The sequence below is a fragment of the Triturus cristatus genome, chromosome 6 (genome assembly GCF_964204655.1).
Source record: "Triturus cristatus chromosome 6, aTriCri1.1, whole genome shotgun sequence".
NCBI lineage: Eukaryota > Metazoa > Chordata > Amphibia > Caudata > Salamandridae > Triturus > Triturus cristatus.
The window spans coordinates 768,743,757-768,760,375 of NC_140589.1; the positions used below are offsets into that span (position 1 = coordinate 768,743,757).

Sequence of the window (16,619 nt, forward strand, 5' to 3'; positions counted from 1 at the left end):
ATTATGGGTATCAGGGGCCTAGATCATTTGCTAGCACATTAGCCAGAATTTTCATCGGGATATCTAAGAGGGAGGTTGGTCTACTGATATTGTTGTGAAGTTAAACTCTGATCTTAGCTGTCTGGTATGTTCTTTAAATGATTTCAGTAATAACTGTGAGATCTTAGTCCAACTAACATTGTTAAAATTCTATTGAGATTCTGTCATCTCAAGGGGCCTTGTTGGTTTTTATGTTCTCAATGGCTTTCATTATTTCTTCTGTCAGGATTCTTTGATCATATTTCTTGGGTGAGAGATTAAATTGCTACCTTTGGTATGGATTGCTGGAATGGCCTTTTGTGGGTCTAACTTTCTCATTAAAATGCCAAATGTTTGCCCTCTTTCTCACTTTGTTGATAGTGTTTTCTCCTCAGGCAGATGAGCAAGTATTCAACTTGTGAGACAGAGTGGAACTTGAGCTAGTATTTTGCTATAGTTAGTTGTTGTAGTGTTTCTAGGTTTTTGGTTCTGTTGAATTTATTTGTGATATCTTTAATTTTAGTTTCCAGTGTAATTTAGAAACACTTACTTCATGTCTGGTTTTTAAAAGGATGGTTGAATCTCTTACTATCCTACCTCTTACACTTTCTTTGGTTGGTTGTTACCTATAGAGTTTAGGCTAATAGTACCAGTTCCTCATTGTCAAATAAGAAGTTGTGAATGTATGACTACAATTTATTTTTGTCTTCTTGTGCTCTATACCGATAGGTATTTGTGTGCCATCTTCTCAGTGCTGGTATGACAACTCCCAATTCCAATTGAAATAGGACCGGTGCATGGTCTGACCTATTACCTCTAACTCCAAAATAAATTTTGAAGGAGGTGATCCAGCATAACATTGAGGCTGTCATCAGGAAAAGGTCACTACAGGTACATGCACCATGAACACAGGATATCAATGAATATTCCATTTCTTGTGGATGTAACAGTCTCCTGGTGTCAATTAGAACCTGATCTGATATCATGTCTAATACGAGGCCTGTATTCTCGAGGTTTATTTGTCTGGTCTTCCCGATCTGTCTACTACTTATAATGTTTAAACCCTCACCTATTACTGTCTTTGTTGTCCCAAACACTGGGAAGGCCCTGTGCAATTACCTAATCTATTTAGGGATTTATATGTCAATCATTGTCTTCTCCTGTAGATCAAGTCATTCTTCATTTGGATATTTTTTAATTCCAGGTGGAAGAAACATATCTTTATTATTCCCCTAAGTAGTTCAGATGTAGTGCTCTTAGATTCTGATTAATGTGGGGAGACCTGGATTTATTTTTACTTTTTCTCCTTTTGCCTTTGATCTTTCTGAAGAGTGTTATTTTGCAGCCCATCTCTTAGTTACTGATTCAAGTCTCTCACTCTCTCAACTGTTGATTCGGTTGGCTACTCCTTATTATCTAGCTCTCAATGTGTTGGGTGTTAATGAGGTTGAACTGGTAGGTTATGGATGAAAGTATGTGTCCATCGAGCCCTGCTCAAGGTAATCTAAGAACATTTTTAAGTATGCCATTTCCACAAATTCTTTGTGAATTCCATCTCATGTTAGCCACATCACTGTGGGTTCTAGCGGTTCTATCAGGTCATGCTCTTTCTTCTCCAGCAGCCCCCAAAGTCTAAAATTATTTCTACAACTCCTGTCTTCTAAGTCTACTGTCTCTGTATGCAGTTACCAAAGACCCTGTTCTAGGTCCGGCGTCTTGGTTAGTTGTTCCAGCTTGACTTCAGTGACTGCAAGGTGTATTTCAGTGTTATCCTGCGTCTTTTGAAAGGAAAAATACTGACTCGGTTTCAGCATTTGTGGCCGCTGTCGTTTGTGTTTCTGAGGTAGACATTTTTATGGAGTATCATTCTTTTATGATTTAATTCAATGTTGTTTCTGACATGTTGGCTGAGCCTTGTGAAGCCTGGTCATTTTTGTGCCTGTCAGTTAGCGCCACTGCGAAGAGCAATTGTCTCTGAGTTTTCCTTCTTATTATTAGCCTTAGAATCCATATCTGCTGCATCAACCTTTAGTCTAGATGTGCACCAGGGCAGGGCTTTGGGGGTAAGTAGTTGTTTCACTTCAAGTATTTAAGTTCTGCTTGTGCCCATTCTTCAGAGTGCCAGTTTGAGAAGATAGCTAGTTGCTCTTCTTTTAGTATGGGTGGTCCCTTAATGTTTTTACATGGTTACTCTGCTACTTTTTTTTACTTTATTGCATTACCCACCACTAGTTCCTGGATCTTCAGGCAAGTGTGCCTTAGGAGCCATTCTTGACTGGTGTATGTATTGTGGTGTTTTTCACATTAATAAATCAAGTGCCATACAGAAAGTAGAAGACAGGTCCAGTTTATTCACCTCAGCCATCAACAGCTCATCAGTAACTGGCAACTTAGGAACTATTGCATACAGGGATTCTACATAGAATCCATGGCAAGGCTCCACACAGAACCAGGCATGATGTCACACATCTTCCCTCTTTAGAACAAAAGAAAGCTTAACAAATAAAAAAGAAGGAAAACATAGAACCCATGTCAAAGTTCCACACAGAACCAGGCATGATGTCACATGAATCTGCCTATTTATCCCTGGTAAACGGAGTTAATAGTTTTCATCTCATGGCAATTGGATACCAGCATGTTCCATACTGTGCCTTCCATTTGTGCTCTTTGCTTCTCCATTCCTTAATAAGAAGGTTGGTGCTCATTGTACATCTACAGGTGTTTGAGGGGGAGCCCTTGCATTTTTTTGAGGATCAACCTTTGTGGACCTTAAGGGTTTATTGGCAACAATTAAGGATCTGGTTATAAACATTTTTAAAGATTGCCAAGCCTTCCCCTTAAAAGCTGCTCACATCTTTTTAAGTGGCTATGAGATGTGATGCTCTCTCTCTGGTTTGTTTTTCCATAGGTGTAGTCATAGGTAATAGATGCATTCACAGTTCCTTTTCTGCCTGGAGGCACTGAACAGACCTTCTACTGTCACCCTTAATCCTCTATGCCAGGCAATTAGGATGACCTAGGTGGTAATCTTCAAGCTCCTCTACTCCTGCCAGCCTTGCTTTCTTGTAACATCTCTGGGGCCGGAAGAACTGATTGTGCAGGCCATCTGATCAGTGCCCTCATTTTATTTTTGTAGACCATCTTGGCTACCACTGCCAGCCTTCTCCTGTGCCCCCCAGCTTACACTGGCTCCACTTCTTGCTTGTCACATCTCTAGAGCTGAGTTATATGAACATGGACCAAATGGGTTGAAGAATTCTAGGTTTCTTTGAGTTTTTCGCTTCTGTGGTGTCCCTTGCTGAACCAATGTTGTTTTGTTATGGATATTTATGTCCCCTCCACATCTTAGGTCTGGGATGTGTTTTGCTCTAAATTGTTCCATCCAGAAGGCACAGTAAGTGGAGGTCCCAGCAGGCGCTCTAATGAATGTTGACGAACTTCGATTATGGTCAGGCTCCTCCCCTTCATATGGCTTTTGAAATGTAAATTTTCTTTGCTTATCCTGCGAAAGTACTTTGCACTCTTCCTGGTATGAGTGATATGGAGGAAATTGAGTGCCCATTAACAAATAAAAAAGGAGCAAGGAGAGAGGGAAAGAGTAAGGCAAAAGAGGGAGGGAGACTTGGAGAGGGAGTGTGTGTTTTAAAGACCACGACATATAAGGAAAGGTGTTCCACCTCTACCGTTGTACCTACTATTGTGACAAAACAGCTTGTGTTCATGTATTTTGAGGGTGAAGATACTTGAGAAAGTTTGTGAACCTTAAAATCACCTATATGGTGCACGCTTTGAATGATGTGTTTAAAATCGCCACTTTAATCAATTGCTTGCCCATAAAATGAGTGGCAGTCATTGTGAGAATGTCTTTAGCTGAGAAAATAAACTATGAGATTTTCATGCCCTTAACCAGGTGATGGTGACATACTGACTCAAAAAGGGATGAATCACCACATTTAGAAAATACCTGTCAGACAGAAAAACATCCAGGGAATGAATTTTGCTGACAAGTGGTTAGCTTGTGAAAAATGCCCCGAAGCCAAACAGAGAGAGGCTCTCAACAGAATGGTTCTAAATAGAAGTGTAAGGCCTATAAGCGGTTCATGCAATAAAGTTAAAATTCCATAATTGTGTAAAGTTTCCAATATTTTGATGGTGAATGCACATATGAACAACTAATCTTTGCAATGTCTGTGAAATGGATATTCGAAAAAATTAAAAAGATAGCTAGTAATATACAACAGAGATATCATGAGATGCAAATTTTAGCATCACTTGTTTTTTGTTTATCCTTTTCATGGACCTGTAAATGAGGTCATGGTCTTCTGCAGCAGTTGCCCTCCATGTACATAACAAGACACTCGTTCTGGATCTTGTTTTTCAGCAAGATTTGTCAATTTTCAATACATTATAATAAGCATTTCCATACTGGTCCTGTTTTTTTACTCTATATTGTCAAAGTGGATGTCCACCACTTCCATGACACAACTAGCAGGATGTTTATCTTCAGTGCTTAAACATACACATTTATGGTAGATCAAACAACATGCAACTGTGTCCATTGATTTATGGTTTTAAATTAGTGCGTTTCTTGCCCATTGACCAACCATCTTCGGGTTATACATTGACGGCAGTGGACAGTCAGAGCGATAAGCTGTAATTCACACTTACTGACCCTCCACTCACATACATCACTGTGTGGAAGGTGAGTGTGTCCCTGTGTGACATGTTCAAGAAAAAAATATTGAAAGGATATCTATAATATTTATCATTGAAGACCCCTATAAAATATTAATAAATATTAATAAAAAGTAATAAGAAAGGCATTAGAATATGTCTCTGGTCTGAGACTAGCTCTCATTCAATCTAACAATACAGAGAAAGAACTCAACAATAAAGGTACTTAAAGAGCATATGAACTTTTCTCACAGAAAGCTATAGGATGTGTTTATTGTTAAATGGCAAACCCCTATCTATACATGGTGTTCAGTTATTCTTGTCATCTGCCTGGATGAAATCTAGGATCTGCTTTCACAATTTAGTCACTAAAAACATCCAGTTCCCTATCCAAATTTAGGCCTCCAGGATGACATCGCTGCTAATCCACGGGGAAAAGGCAGTATTCATGACTAGCAAGATACTGTACCTTCGACCTTTCAAACTATCTTTTTCAAGACTGCTCTGCATAAAAGTAGTTATGGTGTAGAGGCTGACAACTAAATCCGTACTTACAATATCCATCTTGATTCAAATTTGGCTGTAAATCATGCCTGTGTAAAAGGAAATCCCATTTAAACAGATGACAGATGCAAGCTTAAACAAGTGAAAAGTTAGTGACTAACTACGGGCAGGTTCGAATTATTCTACAGGGCAGTTGGGCAGCGCTTGGCGAGCTGCTCCGAAAGGTCAGTTTGGGGGACATATTTCTGTCTGGTAGTGGGCCTGTTTTATGGAGCAGTTTCTATAGTTCATTTCCTTTAAGATTTGAAAAACATTGCCTGCAGCAAGCTCAAATCCATACAGTCTAGCTGGCAAAACATTTAAACAATGTGTCTTTATAAGTTCAAAACTGCCTCAAATTGCAAACATGCAACACTTTTTTATGCTTCCTAATTCACTAATTGGGGGCTACATTTATTTTGGTACCCGGGCCAATTTATGTCCCAGTCCAACCTTGACACCATGGCTCCTGGAAGGACCGATGTTTAGCTTGCATTGCAATCAAGACAATCACAACTGACTTGCTTCTAACAAACAAAATTTAGAAAAATGCATGTAAGAGGGAGCCTTCCTAAAATAGCATGGGTAGCATGGGACTTGTGTCAATAGAGAGTGAATGTTCCATGATGTTAAATATGCTGAGTCCATCACTGCAAGCATGAACACCACCAATACTACCACCACCATTACCATCGCCATCGATACCACTCGCACCACCAATAACTCAACTACCAATACCACCAACAAAATGACCACCAATACCATTAGTACCAATACCACTGCCACAAATGTGACTACCAATGCCACCATCACAATACTTCCACCACTATTACCACAACACAAATACCTCCGCTAACACTAAGAGCTCTAGCGCCGGCACCAGTGACATCCCATTACCACCTTTATAACCACCATTAGCCAAAATCATCACTGTCAATTACACATTAACTGCACCATTACGAACATTGCAATGCTAATAGATCTTGATTATGGGAATGCATAGTGCTGCCCAGTATTTGTACGCATCACAACTATTGGATTTGCCAATACTTGTTTTCAATGGCAGTGAGGATAGTTATACATATTCCAGGATCTAACCGGAACTATTTCGTCGCAAAATGCCCTGGTATATCTACATATCTACATTTTCTCAAACACTCTTTGTGAAAGAATTGTCCAGTCAGACTCTCCAATGTATAACTATTTTTCAATCGCAGCAATCACCTCGAGAAGGCGCGGGCTGACTAGGACGCGCCACCATTATGGCGGTCGCACCAGTCACCGGCCACCCAGAAGGGGGGGAGGCCGCATCAGCGAGTGACGTGGCACTCCTCCCCCACATCAACCAATAGGGTTATAGGTTGTTTGTGCAACGGAAGCACTCCAGTGCTTCCGGCGCAGAAACGTCCCGCTTGCGTCCAGGCTGACCGGTCTCACCCGGTCGGCCTGGGCGCCCTCTTTAAAAAGCGGTGGTGGGGAGCAGAACAGTCTCTTGTTCTTGCTCCCCACAGATAGGGTCCCCGGGCCGGCTGCGGGACGGTAACCATTCTTTCTTTTTCTGTTTTACAGGTTTTACAGGTTTGCGTGGAAGAAGGAAGATCGTAGCATCACGAAGATCGCGAAGATTGCTGCGGAAAGTATCGGAAAGGCGTCTATCGGAACCTGCGCGCCGTGACTGATCGTCCCTTCATGCGCGGATCTTGGAAAGCGGAGCTCCAGGTTCGGGAGTCAGTTGCAGAGAGTGGATTCCAAGCAGCGTAATCGGCGGCGTCTGTTACGGCGGGAGCATCGGCAGTGTCGGCATCGAGCAGGAGCGGTAGCTCAGAGGCCCTGTCGTCAGCTGTTCCAGAGCATTTTATGCGGCGGTAAGCGCGCCGGTTTCGCGGGAGGGGGTTCGTTGGGCAGCGCTGCGAGAGGTCTGAGACTCAAACTCTCAAGGTTACAGGTGCAATCCCCATTGTTTCTGTGCGGTTAGATCTCTTTAAAAAGCACCGTAGCGTTTTTGACTGGGCCTGCCTGGTAGAAAAATCTGAGTGAATGTGGCCTAATTGTTAAGGTCTGAGATTCTTGTTCTCAAGGTTGCAGGTTCGATTCCCATTGATTCTGTTCAGTTAGATCTCTTAAGTGTGGGGAAAAAGCAGGGACAGTACAGCTACGGTGGCTTAATGGTTAAAGTCTGAGACTCTTACACTCGCGCGCTAATGTTTCAATTATCAGTGATTCTTGTCAGTTTAAGGACAGGCGGAAAGGACGCTAGAGAGGGGTGCAATCCCTGTTACTGAGGGCTCAGTCTATAGTGTGGGAATGGTATTTCCACTGTAAGGTTGTGGGACATTTAAGAGGCAAGTGGTGATTTCTGTGATTGTGCACTGCTACTGTGTACATATCCAAAGGTGTGGACAAAGGTATTTCCTCTGTAAGTTGGAGGGTTATTAAAAGAGTCAAGTGGCTATTTCTGTGGAATTGTTCTTATACTCACGTTAAGCACCCTATGTGCAGCGGGTCATTTCCTTGAATTCGCACGGTTGATTTTGAGGCACTGTCAATCTCAGTCCCCTGGTTTCCCAGTGTGAAAAGGGGGGGGCAGGAGGCACTTAGTCCTTTCAGTTCCAAGACACTGTTACTCAATGTGTGAGGTGGGCTGTAGGGTTTGTCTGCGAACTAGCTAGGACTTCGCGCAGCGCAACTGGTTTATGTGTGTTTCCACAGCTCCAGCATTATGTGAAGGACAAGACGGTACCAAGGTGCAACGAATTCGCTGGTGGTGATTTGAGGGGACATGTTTGGGTGTCACCGGCTAGCCAGCATCTCATTGCTTCTGGGAGCCACAGAGGGTTTGAGCGGGCGGCTCACCTGAGCTTACTGGATTAGCCAGTAAGTCGTGGCTCTGGTTGCGTGGGTGCAAAGGTTGGCTGGTGGCTGCTGCTTTCACCGGTAAGGGGTGACACAGTCACCTACCGGGGGGTTACGGTTACGCGAGCAGGCATGTCCCGTTTAAGTTTTTTACATGGCCCCCCCGGTCCAGCGGCACGAGAAGCGATCGCGCACAGACGCCCTCCTGGAGGCTTTAATGCAGCAAGTCCAGGTCATGGGGCAGACGTTCAACAAGTTGCAGGAGAAGGTGGAAGGTCCTGAGGTCCCAGAGGTGAGGTGTAGGCGGCCTATTGTACCACCAAGACCCTACTCCCTGCCACCGCCAAAGAGGTACAGGCGCAAGCCAGGTCGGAAAGGGGCAGCAGTCCCACCAAGACGTGAGCCTGCACCCGCGACTAGCCCCCAGGGTGAAGGGGGCGCAGGTGACCCAGTCCCACCGGTGGACACGCCGGGCCCCGTGGGCAATGCGGGCCCAGGGGACGCTGTGCCAGCGGGCCCCATTGTTGAACCCACTATTCCCCCGGTGGGGGGGGCGGGCGGAGCACACCCAGCTGAACCAGACATAGCCGCCAACTTAGCGGTAGTTCTCCCCTGGCTGCAGATGGTAGGCAACTGGTCTCACGCCGCAGGGGCGACAACCTGCAGAGGGGATGCCATTGAAAGGGCAAAGAAATTGTTGGCTGAACTAGGAAAGGGAAGGCCAGGCGAGGTGCCGGCAGTACCGGCAGGGGGCGTAGTACCCGTTGCCCCAGCACCAGCCCCCGGTGGCGAGGTGCCGGCAGTACCGGCAGGGGGGTAGCACCCGTTCCCACAGCACCAGCCCCCAGTGGCGGAGGTGTCTGGGAGATAAACAGTGACGCGAAGAATACAGACGCGGGCAAGACGGCTGATGCAGCAGCAGCAGCAGGTATGAGGGCAACACTACCTTCACTAGGTTTGGGGGAGCTGCGCTCCGGGAGGGAGCAGTTGGGGCGGCATCTGTCAAAGGAGACTAAGGAAAGGATCTGGAGAGGGGAGTACATTAGCATGTTTTCCCTCTTGATTGATGAGGCAGACAGGAAAGAGGCGAAAAGGAACAAGGAATGGAAACACTACAAGGAATGGTCCAATATTGTCCTGAAATACAGAGTTGAGGAGAACTTGGCCAATTGGATACAGGTTTTCACTATATTCATGGCCATCATGTTGGAGCATTTCCCAGAGGTTGGATCTGAAATGGCGGGTTATCAGAATAGGATCACAGTTGCCCATGCTACACAAGGTGGGGATGGGTGGAAAGAGTATGACAAGGAATTTAGAAGGGCAAAAGCGCAGGATCCAACCCTAGGATGGAGCCAGACAGACATGTTTATTCATCTGAGACATTTGGTGCAGGGCGCAGTTGAGAATGGGCGGGGGCAGGTACCTGATGCGGTGCGGTCTCAGCCCTTTAAGACAGGCCCTGCCTGTAACACGGGGGGTTCACAGGAAAGCCAGGGAGCAATGGAAAGAAAGGCGTCTGTTTTGACTTCTACAAACGGACCTGTAGTAGAGCACCAGGCACATGTAGGTTCAAACATTCCTATGGTTACTGTGGTAATGCATCCCACCCAGAGTCCAGGTGTCACAAGAAGTCCATAGGCAGAGGGGGAAAGAAGCAAGAATAGCAACCTGCTACTAAGGAAGGCTGTTTCTCCTATTAACATTAGCACTATGATACCTTGGTTGGAGTCTTACAATTGCCCCGAGGCAGCCAGGACGATCAGGGAGGGCTTTGTAGAAGGTTTCAGGATACCAGCCCTGGGTTACAACGGGGTGGGGCACTGACGGAACCAGCTGTCAGTGAGGTCCAATGTAGGCATAGCAACAGCAAAAATCCTTAAGAAAGTGAGCCTGGGTAGGGTGGCCGGGCCTTTTGATGACGTCCCAATGAAGGATTTTGGGCCATATGTAGGTAGCCTAACATTTACCGCTTCATAAATACCGAATTTTACCGATTCGGTATTTATGAAGCGGTAAATGATATGTAGGTAATCTATCGGTAATATTTACCGATTCGGAATGGGTCGGTAATTTAGAATCAGTATTTACCGATTCGGTAATGGTAACTGGCTTCCCATTGACTCCTATGGGCCAGGAGGCCCATAGGAATAAATGGGAAGCCAGTTACCATTACCGAATCGGTAAATACCGATTCGGTAATGGGGGGAGCACAATCAAGGGTGGCAGGGTGTCACAGTGACACCCTGTTGCACCCCTGATTCCTGCATGTGTGCACATGTGGCGCACATACATGCCCTAAGGGCATGTATGTCTGCCACATGGCACTCTTAGTCCAGCAAAATATTGCTTTTTGCAATGTATTTGGTATTTAGCACCAACATATATTTGGTGCTAAATACCGAATTATTTTCCCTACACATCACTCATTTGAGTGTCACCTACATCTCATTTCAGGTTTCGGTATTTACCGAATCGGTAAAATTACCGATTCGGTAATTTTACCGATTCGGTAAATTACCGAATCCTGAAATGTGCCCCCTACATAGCAAAAGCCTAAATACCGGTCGGTAACGGGATATTTACCGAAAATCGGCCGTTACCGACCGGTATTAGTCTTCCTACATATGGCCCTTTGTGTGTTCCCCTCTAGGGGTGGTACCTAAGAAAGTGCCAAGCGAATACAGGCTGATTCACAATCTTTCTGCGCCAAAGGAGGAGTTCAGTGGACGATGCCATCTCTGACACACTTTGTAGCGTGAAATATGCATCATTCGACCAAGCGGTAGACATGCTTAGGTCTTTGGGTCAAGGGGCTTTGCTGGCAAAAGCTGACATTGAGTCGGCATTTAGATTGCTACCGGTGCACCCCGCGGATTTTCACTTACTGGTTTTCCAGTTCCAGGGGAAGTATTATGTCGACAAATGCATGCCAATGGGTTGCTCATTGTCCTGCAAATATTTTGAGAAATTTAGCTAGTTTTTAGAATGGGCATTCAGACGGGTGTCAGGGCATCGCTGGGTGCTACACTACCTGGACGATTTTTTGTTTCTGGGGGCGCCACAATCTGGGGAGTGTGGGTCAGCATTGTCAAAATTCTGTGCATTAATGCAGGAGTTCGGTGTGCCTTTGGCGCCTGGCAAAACAGTGGGCCCAAGCACAACAATCGAATTCCTGGGGTTGGAATTAGATTCTTTCCAAGTGGTCTCGAGGTTACCCGCTGACAAAGTTAAGGATTTCGGGGCGGCGTTGCAGCACTGCCTCAGGAAAGAGAAGGTTACACTGCACCAGCTACAGCAGGTGGTGGGGCAACTAAATTTTGCACTATGCATAATCCCAATGGCGCGCCCTTTCTCTCGCTCTATCGCGCATGCAGTGTCAGGTCTCAGGGAGAAGCATCACCACACCAGGCTGTCCGGTGATGTCAGGCAGGACATGTTGATTTGGAAGACATTTTTGCGCGATTTTAATGGGAAGTGGTGTGGCCCAGCCCACCTAAGTCCAGCCCGGAGTTGGGCCTCATGACTGACGCTGCAGGTAGCGAGGGTTTCGGGGCCATCCTAGGGCGCGAATGGGTAGCTCAGCGTTGGCCAGACTGGTGGAGGGAATCTGGAATCACCACCAACATAAGTTGCTTAGAGCTTTTTCCAATTCTAGTGGCACTGATTGTGTGAGCAGAGGTTTTAAAAAATCAGTCTGTGATATTCTGGTCCGACAACATGGCAGAAGTAGACTGCATGAATAGCCAAACAGCCAAATGTAGCCTGATACTGCGGTTGTTGAAGAAGATTGTGTTGCAGTGCATGAAATTGAATGTCCTTTTTAAAGCTAAACATGTGCCAGGTATTCTGAACCACTTGGCTGACGCATTGTCTCGTTTTAAAATGCAGGCTTTCAGGTCACATATTCCAGAGGCAGCAGCGCACCCATAACCTTTCCCAGAACATCTCTGGCAGCTTGGTGCCCCAGAGTATCGAACCTCGTGGCAGCAAGCCTAGCGCCCAGAACCAGGAGTGCCTATGAAGGGGCGTTTGGGTCTTTTTGATTATTCTTGGGGGAACAGTGGGAGCACAAATGGCAGGACCATGAATCAGTAGTTGACTACCTGGTGTACATGAAAGAACAGGGGCGCACGGTTGCTGGGGCGAGAAGGCATATCTCAGCCATATCATTTTTTGCAAAAATGAAAGGAAAAGGGGATCCCACAAAGAATGTCATCGTACACCAGGCGCTGAAAGGGTGGCAACGCTTGCAGGGAGGGCAGCCGGATGTCAGACGACCCATAGGTTTCGAAACACAAGGGAAGCTATTGGGGGCTCTGCAGCGGGTTTGCCCAGCCACAGACGAAGTCATTTTGTTTCAAGCTGCATTCAGCATTGCATTTTACGGTGCTTTTAGGGTAGGCGAGCTAGTCACCAGGAATAAGAAAGATTGGCTGGGAGGCCTGCAAATGGGACACGTTAGCATCAAGAAAGATTCAGTGCTGATTTCCATCCGGAAATCAAAAACCGTTCAAGAAGGTAAGGGTGAGAGCATAGTATTACACAGAGCAGGGAATCTTTCGCACTCACAGAACGCAAGAGCAAGCAGTAGTATGGCGGGTGCCGAGTTACGGACAAACAGCAAACATGGTGGCGCAAGTTCACTCTTCGCACCAGGAGGATCAACACGTGTGGATGATAGGGCACTCATATGTTCGACGTTTGAAGAATTTCTTTTCAGGAGCTACCAGGACAAGGGCCACTCAGCTAGGGATAAACGTATCCTTTTTCGGTCAGGGTGGTTTGTGCGTAGGTCAATTCAGGGAGTTGGTGAACCGAGCTTTGAAAGCAAGTACGGGACCACCGGCAATCTGGCTCCTGCACTTGGGGGGTAACGACTTGGCCTGATTAGGCAGGAGAGTGCTGGTCGAGGATCTCCTCACAGAAGTTGGGTGGCTAGCAAGGCAGTGTCCCCAGTCAATAATAGCATGGTCACACATGATTCCCAGGTCGCACTGGAGGGGGGGTGAGTCAGTGAGAGCGTTGAATTACACGGTAATTACAAGAAAACAATGGTTCTGTCGGGTATGAGCAAAACAATTACTTTGTTATACAAGTGAATCAAGGAAGAGGTAAGGAATCAATCAAGAGTTGACCACACAATGTAAGAGTACAAATCACGGTAAAGCCAAATTTGAAGGGTGTAATGTCATTCTTTATATATAAATTGCATCATTTATATAAAAACACCCATATCACTTGTAAAGCGAGGTTACCAAAGTAATAAACTGTAAAGTGAATCAGTGAGTCAGTGACAAGGTGACATAAGTGACAGAATTGTGCATAGTATATACAGTGATCGAATACAGAAAAAACTTTTTATGTACACAATATACAAGAAGAGGTCCAGTATCAAGGAAAATCACAATGACACCGTTTCACGAATAAATCAAAACATGTATAGAAAACAGGTCTTGAACTGGTCCTAGCACCAGTTCAAGACCTGTTTTCTATACATGTTTTGATTTATTCGTGAAACGGTGTCATTGTGATTTTCCTTGATACTGGCCCTCTTCTTGTATATTGTGTACATAAAAAGTTTTTTCTGTATTCGATCACTGTATATACTATGCACAATTCTGTCACTTATGTCACCTTGTCACTGACTCACTGATTCACTTTACAGTTTATTACTTTGGTAACCTCGCTTTACAAGTGATATGGGTGTTTTTATATAAATGATGCAATTTATATATAAAGAATGACATTACACCCTTCAAATTTGGCTTTACCGTGATTTGTACTCTTACATTGTGTGGTCAACTCTTGATTGATTCCTTACCTCTTCCTTGATTCACTTGTATAACAAAGTAATTGTTTTGCTCATACCCGACAGAACCATTGTTTTCTTGTAATAATCATACCCAGGTTCTGAGGGACACAGGGTCACCCCATTGTCTAGACATTGAATTACACGGTAAGGCGATCAACAACAAATTTGATAAACTATTTAGGCCCCCTAGACTAGGGTCCATAGGACACAGATACATCAAGGGGGAGCAATTTTTTCTTCAGGACGGGGTGCACCTCTCACATAAAGGGAATCAGGCATTCATAGAGGACATCCTAGCTTGGGTGGAGAGCGTAAGGCGCAGTACATGACTTTCCTAGGGGGTGAGGGGGAGACCAGGTAGTCGGGCAACTACTCTGGCCTATAGCGGTACGGTCATGATTGGTAAGCATAGTCTTCGGTCCTCAACGGTCAGCACCATATAACTCCAGGGGGTAGTGACAGCCGGTAGGTAGGCTGTCGGGGTGCGGGGGCCGGGGGAGTCATCGTTCCCAGTGGGCCTGGGGCCACCCCGCACGCGCATTCGCATTAAGGCACCACTATGCAGAAGTCTGCAGCCCCCACGTAATGGAGTGTAAGGCACAGGGCGTAGGGGGGCCCGGGGGAAAGTATCCATCCGATAAGGTGTAACCCCCTGCGCAACCTTATTAGTACATGGGGACCGGGGGAGCTGCCAGTCATTGACTTTGCTGTAGGCTCTAGATGCGACACGCAGAAAGTAAATAACATATATTGATAGATTTACGGCAGGAGTGTCTTGTGTATTAGACTGTGTTAAGGTTAGCCGTGGAATATCTGAATATCAAAATGTATCTGTACTTTCTGCGTAAAGTTTCTGTAAATAATGTTTTAATTTGTTTTGTTAAATGTTAATAAATGCAGGGGGGGGGGGGGTTAATCCCCCCTAATCCAAAAAGTAAAACTATCTGTGTGGTCTCACAAGTGTTACACTGAAGGGGAGGGAAATGTCATCCATAACCACAGGGTCAGTAGTCAGAGTAGGGGACATGGGTAAGTACCAGACCATATTGTTAATTGGACTGGAGTCACTGGCACAGCGTCACCTTTCAGCAGGAAATGTGAGTACATTCTATCAAGCTCGAATGTCAATCCATTAATGAATGTCACTGTCTCCTGTCTTGTGCCCCTCCCTCCTAACCCCCTTCCCCCCAAACTCCGTAGCACTGACGTAGGATGTAGGCATGTAGAGCATTTGCGTCAAACTGATTGCAGGTGAGTCTGTTATCGGTGAAAGGCAATCTTTTTAGCCCAAAAACTTGAAAGATTGAAGGCAACACAAATAGAAGCGAGACATGCGACTAAAACTTAAGTATCAGTCAGACTGCCAGAGCTGTCGACTAGGGATCTGGGAAGCCAGGCTCGAATCCCGGCGCCTATTGGACATCCTGCGATTCTAGACACATCACTTAACCTTCCCGTGATTAATTAAAGACCACAAATGCGTCTCGTTCTCAGGTAAAGCGCTCTAAGGCACGTGAGCCAAGTTCTCTCTATATAAATAAAATAAATGAAACACACACACTGCATTGTCTGCAACTCTACGCGCCCTGTACATTGTGCAGTATAGTCGCTGAAGCAGTTTGTTTAAATATTGCTGCTGTAGCAATTTGCTTAAATATTACTACCATTCCTTGCAGCCTGCCCAGTAAAACTGTAATATTTCCACGTACCGTACTATGTATGGTCAAATTTCCTCTGCAACAAGCCGGCATTATTGGATTCACTGGTGGCTAGTGGAATGAATAATGTTGTGCTTGTTTAACGTAACTGTTGCTCATGTAAAGCGCTCCAATACATTCGGGTCGACCTTGCGCTATGTAAAACTGCAAAAAAGTGTTTTTGGCAGACGAAATTGACTTTAAACTTACCCAGTGCAGTTAGAATCTCTCGGCCGGCTGTTGTCTATATTCGGTGTCGCTCGGGTGTGAAACGGGAAAAGCCCCCCTATCATTATATCTCCTTGAAGTCTGGCTACCATGCCAGGGGTGCTCTTGCAGGGGGTCCCCGAACCTGGACAGAAAGTGAAGAACAGCAAAAACAACAAAGTCCTGGGCAGCATGCTTGTTAGAAATCAGCAAGACGGGTTAAGAATGCAAAGCTCGTATAACAATCACCAAGCACTGAGAATAACGTGAATACTTACGTTTCAAGTATATTTGTAACTTCCCCCGTCCATTTCTGGAGGCGTGGCGCGCGCCTTAGCCTCGGCCAATGATTCTCGCTCTATTGTAGTCCAAATATGCAGAGGCAACACAATATGTGTTAGTGTTACACCGAGTGTGCGATTTTTGACTGGTAAGTTTGAGCACAAAACTCCCTACTGCGTCACTTGGCAAAAATATTTTTACACAGAAAGTCCCCAAAACCGTGAAGACTTAAGTAGCAATATCTGCGTCAACAAGGACCTTGCAATAGCCGGCGGGGGGGTGGGGGGGCGGGGGGGGGGCATAAAAGAACCAATGAACTGTTCAGTGTCCCACAGGGAGGGGGTGGTGAGAAAGCGTGAACCAATGCATAGGAGCAGCAAGTGATATTTATGAGGGGAGAGATATGGATGCCCGCAGGTACCCCAAAATAATACGGGGACCTTGTGGATGAGAACCAACCCATTGAGAGAGGACGGGCAGGAACGTAATCCATTGAATTAATATAAGGGAGTGTTTGTAAAGAATCCGGG

The 16,619-nt window shown here is 45.4% G+C and overlaps 1 protein-coding gene across 1 annotated transcript in view; it reads right to left on the minus strand.

The window, feature by feature from the left end:
• The window catches only part of LOC146817842 (G protein-coupled receptor family C group 6 member A-like), a 119,461-nt gene extending 103,232 nt beyond the window's left edge, over positions 1-16,229 (minus strand). The window contains exon 1 of the mRNA XM_085611305.1: positions 15,811-16,229. Within this exon, the coding sequence (XP_085467431.1) occupies positions 15,811-16,001 (191 nt within the window). The 5' untranslated portion in view covers positions 16,002-16,229. The remainder of the gene's footprint in view (positions 1-15,810) is intronic.
• Between the last annotated feature and the right edge of the window lie 390 nt (positions 16,230-16,619).